The following is an 11561-nucleotide window of genomic DNA, read 5'->3' as shown; positions in this document are numbered from 1 at the left end:
GTAACTCCTATATTATATTGTATGGGCTGAAAAATATATATACAAAACAATTATAATTTAAGGTTTGGCTCTCCGGTGATCTTGCAAATTCACTTTACATCCCTTTGGCGTGACATTACAGTCTTTTATTATTTTAACATAGTCTATAAAGGACATATAAAGCATGTTCGCACTAATTACAGAATAGTAATTAGTATCATTCTGCAGTGTATTTACATATGTGGTCTACAGGCTTTTAGGATCACAGGGGCCTATCTACAATAACATGAACGCAATTAATGATTTTGCTACTATGAAATTCGTTAAATAAAGCACACTTCACTTAAATATATCTTGTAAACGGATATATGCACGACATAGATCTTTGTGTCATCAATAAATATAATTACGGCATTATCGAAACCAGGGCTAACTCAAAACATGCATTTTGGTAGTTAGGCCCCTTGTGATCCTAAACCTTGCATTATATATATGTAGTGTCTAATTTCATTTCTCTACTTGCTTAATATACTTCTTTTGTATTGTTAAATTTAAGATATTTACATTCCTGCTTCGTGCAAATATTTTTTCTCATTCATTCCAAAAAAATATCTTTTTTAGCTCCGTCGTTCTGTATGTAGTATTATGTAGTGGTAATTATTCTTCCAGCTCAAGAGCCAAGGCTAAACTAATTTATAATAATTCTGCAATTATTACGCTCTATGATGGGATTTTTGAAAAACATAGACATGTAGGCCATCCGCTCACGCAGAAACTAAAATCTGACGAACTGGTTGGTGATGAAACTCATAAACTGTCCAGTGACTGATGCCTCACATACAACGCTACTGAAGCCAAATAATCTCATAACCTCAAACTGTTAAACTCATTGTCTTTCCTACTTCATTCTAAGCTTTTTCCGGAATATCTTTACGGGCAGGAGTATTTCTCAACTTCTGCCATAAATTTTAAATTAAAAATCGGTTTGCCCATCTTTAACTTTTGACGTCTTGGCTTGTATAGTTTAATTCTAGCCTAGCATGATCAAGACTAGCATGCCGCGTCTCATCGGTTTCGGTCATCGACATTTTGAATCTGAGAGATTCCAGTCTTGCCGTCAGCGAGCCGCCATTGAAATACATTAGGTAGATACTGGAGTTTCAGTCTCGTCTTTTTTGAGTAGTGAGAGGATGGCCGTAGATTCGCTGTTTCAATTTTACCAGATCATGTCATGACTAACACATTTCAGTTTTTTATGGAAATAACGTAAAGTATCATTTTCACGTGACAGTCCTTCAAATATACCTGAAGTTTTATCAAAGGTAGTTTCTTAAGAAACGGTGTTCACCGGTTGTAGAGAAGTACCCAAGAGTATATGAATAGTTTAAAAGAAAATACACACACGGTTTATATTATATTTGGATAGGATGACTTTGAAACAAACGAGAATAATTTAATTGAAATTTTAAGGTGATGTTACTTGGCAACGGATCTTTCTAATAGAGAGAATGGGTCCAGAAATGAACTGGTTGTGAAGTTAGAATTGAATTTTATATTACATTGACTTATTCTCGGGTGTTTACTAGATGTTTATCATCATGCTACAAATACTAGAAAAGGCAAAATTACCTTACATACTATAAAAATATAAGCTACTGTCTATACCCTTTTTAAATATTTTAGAATTGATATGACATATTACATCCATGTTACTTATACTACATAATTGTAATATTGAGACAGCGATCTATTTAAAGTTTTTAGGTTGAAGCATTGTAGAGCAATATGAATGTGTTTCTTAACGTGTAAATTCGAGTCGTCTCAGTATACTTCCAGTGATCTTGCGTAAAATTCGGAAGAACCCATGAAAAACAAAACTAATGAATATTTTTTTATATATTATTATACTATTACATAACTGATATTTTTTATTATATCAATATAATTTTGTTTCCTTATATTTACCAGTTTATTTAGCATGGATTTTCAATTGAAATAATAAGCAGTACTGTGAGATTACCAAATTTTTTTCTACTTTGCTAAATTTCAAAAGCCTGACAGTGTGGCAAGCTAAAATAAACTTAGATTATTAAGATATTTATGTTCTACGTCAAGTGAGTTTGTGCCATGTTTTAGAATGGAAAATCTTTACATTTTTCACACTCAAATGGGTGAAGGTAATCTTTATCAGATTTTGGTTGTCAGGCATTCATTGAATCCATTGGGACCTTGCTCTGGGTCAAATAGTGGGTTTACACACTCTGTTAACTTGCACAATACGGCAGAAACTTTTTGGATTGTGCAAGTCGCACAACTCATTGCGTATATGCAATGCAATGATGCAGACAAAAATACAACTCTATTTAGACAAACTATTTGTCTGTGTAAACTGTAAACCCTTTAAAATACGCATTGATTTCAACAACTTCTCGTAGCTCTGCCGTATAATATGCTCTATAGATAGTACATATTTAGCTGCCTTCCAGGAAGGACCGGAATCCGGTTGGCTTGAAGAACAGGCAAGCCAGGTTGAGGTTCTCTTCTGGCATCCGCAACACGTGGCCCAGCCAGGCCCAACGTCGCCTTTTCACTCTCAGCGTGACGAGAGGCCACTTGGTGCGTTCTCTTATCTTATCATTACTCTAAAGCAATGATACTCAACCTTTTTTTTCTTCGGGCCAAATACATATATTTGTAAAGTAATGCGGGCTGCATCACTACTGGTGTGACGAAAAAAATCATGAAACCCCCTTTTTTAATAATTATGCGTGTTTTTTAAATTAATCGTGTTAATTAATCTCAACATATACGAAAATCCTGATAATAAATGTGTTTCGGGCCGCACATAAAAGCTTAAAGGGCCGCAGGTTGAGTATCGCTGCTCTAAAGTTATACCTCACACCCAGTATCCGTCGCAAACATCTGTTTTCGAAGCTCAGTATACGGTTGCTCTGAGCCTTCCTAAGGTGCCATGATTCGCTACCATAAAGCAGCACCGTCAGAATGCTATCCTCGAATCATGTGTCCCGGATACTGTGCCAGTGACGTCCCTAGATAAAATGCCGCCCCTAGGCAGAGCCAAAATGCCACCTCATTTTTTTATACATTATTTTTATCATCCTTTCATGAGTACAATATCTGAGAAATGTGTTGTACTACCAAAATAGCAGACTAATTATTCGAAAATCTGCACGTGTCGTTTCTGGTCACCAAGGACATCGAAGGGGAACGGAAGTAAACTATATATCACGAACTCGACAAAACCAGAGCTGATTTTTTTAATGGAAAGATATTTTCATGAATACTAAGTTTAGGTAGCTATTTCTATATATTCCGAATGATTTCCCCCGATTTGCCGCCCTTCGAGTAACTGCCGCCCCAAGCGACGCTCAACCTGCCTACCCCCACGGGACGTCACTGCACTGCGCATTGACTTCAATGTTGCTCCAGCCATTTCCATTTAGATAGCGGCATTTGTCGGCAAAATGCCATCCAGCACCTCATCTTAAAACATGGTGGCAAACTCGTAGAAAATATTTTTTGTTTCATAATTTGAATTGTTTGACTCCATTATATAATTTATGTCTAAATACTAATTTAAGCATATTCTTTTTGCATCTTATCTATTTCATTTCAGTATTATCATTGCATTTAATTTAATTCATATCTTGATATGACTATCGAAGCTTATACATATCGGCATAACTGTTCATTCATTGAAATTGGTCTAGTTAAGTATTATTTCTTTTGTATACAATTTTTATAATATAATGTCTAATCCGTCGAGTGGGTATGAATAATATATATATATAAAACACTGGCCGATGTAAATTAATATCTTATGTTTTAATTTTATTTAATGTTGTCGTATGAATAATATGTAGTAAAAAAAAAAAACTATGTATCCACAGTAAAAACAAATAATGATTATTCTTTTTGGAGATTTATATCAAAATTATTTCATTATAATATTATTATTGACATGTTATTGTTTGACATCTAAACTAAATGTTCAGAAATTTAAAGATTATTAGTTGACATGATTACATCTTTTTGTATGGTCGGTTGACTCGTCGATTCTGTTTATTACATTATTTTGAATAAACTATAACTTAATAAAGTTTGTGTTGTGTTTTTTTTTAACTTTTCATTTTATCATTATGACAGGCTAATTGACGTAACCCTCACTTTTCACCGAAGTGACATTTGATTGCAATGGACTTATTTCTGAATTATTTCATATCAAAATAATTCAAAACTAATTTTTAAGCCATTTATAACTTGACAAAAAATATTCCAGCCAAGTGCTGTAACCCTCTAATTGCAAGCTACTGGTGTGTCAATAAAAGAAAATTCTCAATGTATAATAAATATAATAATAAATAAATTTTATATAAACTAATAAGTAAATCCAATGCCCAGTTTTTTTCACTTCCAGAACAATTTTGATATTTGAGGGTTACGCCAATTGGCCTGTACAGTGACGATGTTATGAAATAAAGACACTGCTCATTTATTGTCATGTTTATTGAGAACCTTTTATGCGGCCATACTTAAATCGACCGTGTTTAGGAAAAAGGGCATAACCCTCACAGAACAAATTTTACAGGAGGGGCAAAAAACGTTTTTTGAATGATTTTAGTTTAATATTTTTTAAAAAATAGGCACAGACATTGGGTGCATGATGATTGATGATTTGGTGTAATATATTTTCGATCTAATAATAATTAAAGAAGTTATTACAGAACAATCATTAAAATTGAGGGTAAATGCTTTTTTCCTTAAAATAAAACTTGATTAATCTCAATTAAAACCTGAATTTAGATAATAATTCAGCATTTGCGGCTTCCTTCCTTTTTATAGAACGTGTATTTAGTTGTATGCATTGTTAATATCTAATAAAAGCATTTTTTGAAAAATCGAGGGTTACGCCCCCTTTTTCCTAAACACTGTCGAAATGAATTCATATGAAAATATTGTGGGGTTACTGCCAAAAGTTGGTAAGTCTTGAAATCATGTTATGGAGTATTGTCTGACAAGATATCGGCGATAGTAGGAAGTCGCTGTAGTTGCATGTGGAATACTTCTAGTGACGTATCTGTCATGGCGGTAACACATGCTATAGGCATGTTTAAATAATGTGTCAGCTGTCCTTTTGGATGCTACTTTTCTTCTTCGCAATAAACCAAAAGTTTATTAATATTTTATATATTTATTTTTATTATAAAACACTTCAAATTACATAAATTGATGGAGGGAGCGTAAAATGAAATGATAAATTTGGGGGCGTTCCTCATTTGAAAACGGAAGTGCGATTGGATCCACTGGAGGGGATTGTTAGTTCACAGTGTTAACACGTGGACAAGAAGTTCTTGTTTGACAGTAATTGCAATTTTTGTTTCTAGTATAGGTACATATTTATATATAGACACATAATCCGTTGTTCACTCTAAATACCTAAACTAGCAACTTACCATCTTTTCGCATCAACACCATGATATAAGTCTCTTTATTATTTACGTAACCGCAACATCGTCTGAAGTCAGGATACCATACAAATCAGTATGACCTGGAACGATAAAAGAAGACTGGATAGTAACAGGGATCCTTGGAGGCGCCGAGTGGTGTCCATATGCCGAAGAATAAGAAAAACAATTTTTATTTTATGTATATTTATTTTCATAAAAAAATCAATAATTAAATTAATACTTCAATAAAAATACATGTTTAATATACATATGAAATAAATTTATGAAAATTAATAGTGACAAATAATAGAGCGTAGAGTACACATTGAAATAATGTCCTTACAATATATCATTATCATCACTTTATATTATAAAATTATAAATAACGACTTCAAAGGTCTAGGACTCTTAAAACTGAGTTCAGACCTTCCCTATAACTATAAATACGCAAATTTATTTTAAATATTTTGTTAATATTATAAAAAAAACACAAGCGAATTTTCTGTGATTTTTAACTAATTTAACATTACAATATCCTCAAACTGAATGATATCAAGTATTGTTAAAAAAAACTATTTTAAATAATTTACACATATTATGGAAGATTGAGTTTTCATCAATAATATTTCGTTGTAATTAATCTTGTAGTGTATTTATATTTTTTAAATACATATTAATAATGCACTCAAAATCTTTTAAACAAACGATTATTAATTAAATAATTTTTAATTAACAATACATAATATTAATTAAGAATTTAAAATTTTTCATTAAAAATACATATCTTGGAAAAAGCATCAGAAAAAAATCTAAATTTAGGATTGATTTAAATTAAGAAAGCCAGTAGCCATTATTGACATATTTAAAAACACCTCAGCAGGTCTATTCTTAACGGTTATCACTGTGGCACATTTCTGTTATTTTCATTCTTACAAATTAGCGCTGAAGGTATTCTTTACACTAAACGGTTAGCGGTGGCTATCTCTAATTCTTAATATGGCGAAAATTTAGGTTGGTAAACATGTCGGTCAAATTCGGATATGTTCCTACTGCCGAACCCAAGCGGATAAAGCTGAACCAGCGCTATCTAGTCGGTAATGAGCCGAACACAAGGATTTTGTATTGACATGTCAGACGTATCAACATAACCTACTATTTTATTAGTCATAACAGTCAGATCTTGCGTCTCAATTCTCAATATGTAAAATTGACATACTCTGTTACATTCTCGAAGGAGGTTCAAGCGAGTGGCTGTTAAAAGATATCACCTTTTGACAGTTCAGACGGTTAACTTTTTTTACATAATTAATCGCCAGAATACGTAAAGTGATAAATGTGTTATATTTATCGCAATTAGCTTTGATGTTAAGAGATATGTTAAGAGATATGTTAGAATAGGCCTGCAGATAAAGCACATGTTTGGTATGATTATTAAATGTAACTAAAACCTCAGCTCGATCCAAGGATTTTTCTAATTGTTTTGTTTCTGAAGCATTACCAAGTTATGTGTTTTCAAACGATTCTTGCTTTGTGCTCATATTATGATTGGAAACTTTATCAGAGGAATTATTGTTTTTAAAACCAGTCAATTCTCTATCAAATAGACTGTTCGTAAACTGTCAATTATATTGTTATTGATAGAGTAGAGGTTATTTGAAAAAATATTTTTAGCTGTTGAGTATATAAATAATTTAGCCTAATACAACAGAAAAATATTTTTTACAGTATGAACTAAATGGAAGCACCTCATGCTTGATAGAAGTGTTGCCATAAATACGGATGTTTTCCCCTAAATATTGATTGGTGTACGAAATATTAATCATAATTTTTAATATTAAATTAGGTTCATAATATTATATTACATTTTTCAATCAATAACTATTTCTAGAAAAAATATGGCAGCCTGTTAATTCACAGTTTGGTGTGAACTTAATTTTATAACGAAAAATATAAGATAAGTTAATAAACTACCGTTACGTCAGTGGTCGTAATGCATCGGACTTCAAGTTCTAGCTTCAATATAAATGCATCAATCCGTATTTTCATTTTTAGTCTGTAGATTAAAAAATAATACACATTTTCCTTGACTTATGAATAAAGTTTTCCAACGAATTCCACCATTCATTACCTCGGTGGTGACCTGAGCCATTCCACAATTGTAAACATCGGAGATATGAGGTGTCTATTTTCAAATACCGATATGTCCACAATTTAATATTTGTGGTAAACAACGCTTTTGTACTATTTTTTCATTGTGTTTGTGGTGGATTTTGGAAGTTATAGCTGTTGAAACGTCAGATGTGACAATTTAATAATTATATTTACTGAACATTTTTTCTTTCGACCATGTCCAATCCTAACAGGACCATATGGGCCTCCACAGAGTGGAGATATATATCAACAGATTTTGTTTTGACGAGAAATGGATGTCAATCACTTGCTCAAGCTATTAGGTCCATACTCTGACTCATACAAAAATTGATAAACAATATGTGTACTTGCCAGACCCAGAATTCGAACCTGGGACCCACGGCGCTTAAGCCACGCGGTCATCGTTTTATAATAACATCAAAATTAAAATATAATTAATACCTTCGATTTACCACGTTTTATTTTCATAACACTGAAATATTCACCAATTTACGTAGTGATCACATCAGAGCTATTACAAACACTCAACGATGACAAGCCCTTTACTACCCGTTATTTAGATATCTCAAGTTATTCACACCTTGCAAAAAAAATGAAAGCACCTTCGTGTTTTGTCCTTCACCATGTCGGCTTAGTCGGTAGAGCGACAGTCCTTGTATAAATACGAAGACATGGGTCGGAGGTTTTAACACATGGCTGGTCAAAAAAATGCATGTTGTTTTCGCAATGTAAGGCAATAACTATTCTTCGTAGAAAATTCTGTGATTATAACATCCACTCTGTGAAAGCTCATATACCCGCGCTTAGGCGTGTTGGAACATGGTTTACTAAAAATTTAATTTCGTCACATCAAAGGTTTTAACAGATAAATAACGATATAGAATAAGTACATATTTTTTTGTTAGATTTTAAGCATAAGTCGTCTAGTCGGTATTTGGAAATAAACATATCATAAATGGGCGTTTAAAAAATTAATTAACCCTGGATGAGAACAATAGTATTGGATGTTACGTGGTATGCATTGGTATTGTAAATAATTATCAATTCTTGCCCAATGGAATTAATACATATCTGGAATTTTTAAAAATGCTTCGTCTGGTGTTTATTCGTACCCTATGGTAACCAATAAACGAAGAGCACAGCAAGAATTTTTTTTCATTCATCGGTTGGCCCCACTGCGTATAATCCTCAAAGTGCCGAAAGATTTCGTCTTCACAATACTTTTATAATGAAATGCCATTTAATCTAAGTCATGTTTATTCACAAGCGATAAGTTACATTCATATCGCTAATCGACCCTTAAAAGAAAAAGTTTACTCATAATCAGGCCGCTCGATGTTCAATATCATTATATACTCAATTTTATACTAATTGCCTCTGTTATCACTATACAAGAAGTCAGATTAAAATGCTTTTGGAATAACTGCACGTGTTTTTGTTCGGAATCTCTTTGAAGTAAACGAGTTAATTTTTAAAATATTTCGTTATTTTTGCATCAAAAGTAAGGTATTGTTGAATTATTTTTGCAGTCACTTTAATTATTATGCGTAATATATCATAACTTTACGTCAGTTGATCTATGCCCTATGGACACAATGAAAAAATTCCATTTTGGCATAAAAGTTTAAGCAACTTGTAAGAATAATTATGGTAATATTGTACAGATGCAAAACTTCAAAGAGATACATTACTAACACATCCTGACACAAATATACGATCCAAGCTTTCGTAAAACACTTTCGATATCCACTCTTCGTTATGGCTTACAAGTGATGGAAACATAACAGATCCAAAGTGTAAAACATTTCGAAGTTACTATCAAAATTCATACACAGTTTTTGAGATTCGGTAGAAAAACACTCGCGTAAAGCTAATAAAAATGCTACAACATCCAGCCATAAGATTCTAAATAACTGAAACAGCTACTGCCAACAACGCTAGATCATTGATGTCTTATTTTGTTTTTAGATGAGACGAAAACAAAAAAATTGGCTCTTGTACGTAACTCGTTTTCGTGCAACAAACTTCGATTCCCATGCTTCTTTTTATACAAGATACGGATTCAAACCAAAGATTTAGAAGAAAAACAGACATTGTATACAGTAAAACACCGTTAATATGTACACGGTTAATTCGGAATTCAATGTAGATCGAAATTTTTGGGAAAATTCATAAAATTTATATCAATTTCGAATTATCGGGGTTATACTGTATCAAGATTTGAAATTCAATTCAAAGCAATAGATAATATGATGAAATTTGACAGCAGAAATATATGAAGATGTGAGTTTTGTGTATAAATTGGATATACAAATTATATGTACTAATCGATAAATGAATGTGATGCTAATAATGGATTACGTAACAGATGCTAATAATTAAATTAGCTTGTGCCTTACATTAAAGTTGAAAACCAAAATGTAAAGTTTATAATGCAATGAACCATCATTATTTAAACGAAACATTGAAAATAACAGAATGTAAATATACGTAAGCAAAGAATGTCAACAGGTTTTCATTTTCATTTTATTTACATACACTAATGCCAATGTGAAGAATTTTAACTTTTCTATTGTTACCAATACAACAATCGTAAAAACATTCTAGAAATATTGCTATGAAGTGTTATAGTAGGTAAAAAGAATGTAAATATTATGTAGCATTTGTCCAAAATCTTTGGTTAAAAGAATTTAATTCTATCATGGCGCCTAGCATTTTATTCATTTTCTTTCTTGTGCCAATTTTTTTTTACGTCTCATATAAATGCAAAATATTAATGCGTCAGACGTACAGATGGGCAGAGACACACGCAGTTGTTTTGTTAAATACACATTATACTATCGCATATGTAGAAAGCAAAAAGTCGAGGTTGCAGATGACGGCGGCCTTCGTTGCCCGTGAGAGCTCGGCCATTTCACCGTCCCTCAAGTGCCTTTTTTGGAGAGAGCGAGAGGGTATCCGCAACGTGCGATGGCAACATTCGGGATGTTGGTTCATTGTAGCGTGCCGACGGACGCTGGAATCAATTCCGGTGTGAACACTTGGCCAGTCCCGTGCATGGGATGTGGAGGGTGGGCTTATACTTGTGATCGCACTCGTCGTCTGCCAGTAGGCGGTTGTCAGTTCTGTGCAGGCAGAACACGCGTCGCTTTCTCTGGTGAGTGTGATGATTCTAAAAACATATAAAATATAATCATGAGCATGTAGAAATGTATGAGCTCTGGTGAAACTCGAAAAGAAAAGATCATAAATTTCCACAGTACTAGAGAAAAATTATTAAATTGAGAAGTCTTTTAGTAGTTAGAATTTATTTTAATTTTTATCGTGGGAGGGACACAAAAGCAGTTAGTACATCGAGCCTCCACCTACCTAAATCCCAGTGGCGAAGGCTCCATACTAAGCGATTATTTAAAGCTTAACTTCTATTTTCAAGTATTTAATTTAAATAAATAAATATCTAAATTGTCTAGGACTAGGTTATAATAAAAATATTGAATGTCATCTATCGTCGGTATTTAGAAGTAGAGCGCTTAATTTAGTCAAGTTTCGAATCAAAAATAAATGACGGAACGTAACAACGTGAGTGCTATTTTTAGAATTATGTCGATCATAATCGAAGCCGAATTTTCTACCGCAATTCAGTTGCCAACTTCATACATGTCTGCGTTTTTGTTCCAGACTTGATAGCGTTACAGGACAAGCTTACGCGCTATGTTGATTTGTTTATTGTCTATGATTATCTTTTTAAGCAAATAATAAATAATAAGGATGATTAAAAAAAAAAACTATTGTGTTCGATCACATATAATTTATAAATTGATATTAAAAATAAATATTGTATTAATTCGCGATTATTATTTAGGTTACTTCAGTCATAGACAAACATAACATGCTATTCACAGTTCATGTCATATTGACATTTCAAAGCGGTGATAAAGTTTTATTTTATAATACGAGGGTGGG

At 32.6% G+C, this 11561-nt stretch overlaps 1 protein-coding gene across 1 annotated transcript in view; it reads right to left on the bottom strand.

Annotated features, from left to right (window-relative positions):
* Positions 1–7497: 7497 nt before the first annotated feature.
* AdamTS-B (ADAM metallopeptidase with thrombospondin type 1 motif B) overlaps positions 7498–11561 on the bottom strand; it is a 409878-nt gene continuing 405814 nt past the window's right edge. The window contains exon 19 of the mRNA XM_085946122.1: positions 7498–10770. Coding sequence (XP_085802248.1) covers positions 10621–10770 — 150 coding nt within the window. The 3' untranslated portion in view covers positions 7498–10620. The remainder of the gene's footprint in view (positions 10771–11561) is intronic.

Source organism: Rhyacophila brunnea, unplaced genomic scaffold (assembly GCF_057557595.1).
Source record: "Rhyacophila brunnea isolate RB1 unplaced genomic scaffold, BYU_Rbru_1.0 scaffold_19, whole genome shotgun sequence".
NCBI classification, from domain to species: Eukaryota; Metazoa; Arthropoda; class Insecta; order Trichoptera; family Rhyacophilidae; genus Rhyacophila; species Rhyacophila brunnea.
The sequence above is the reverse complement of the archived record's forward strand: the minus strand, read 5'-3'. Positions and strand labels throughout refer to the sequence as shown.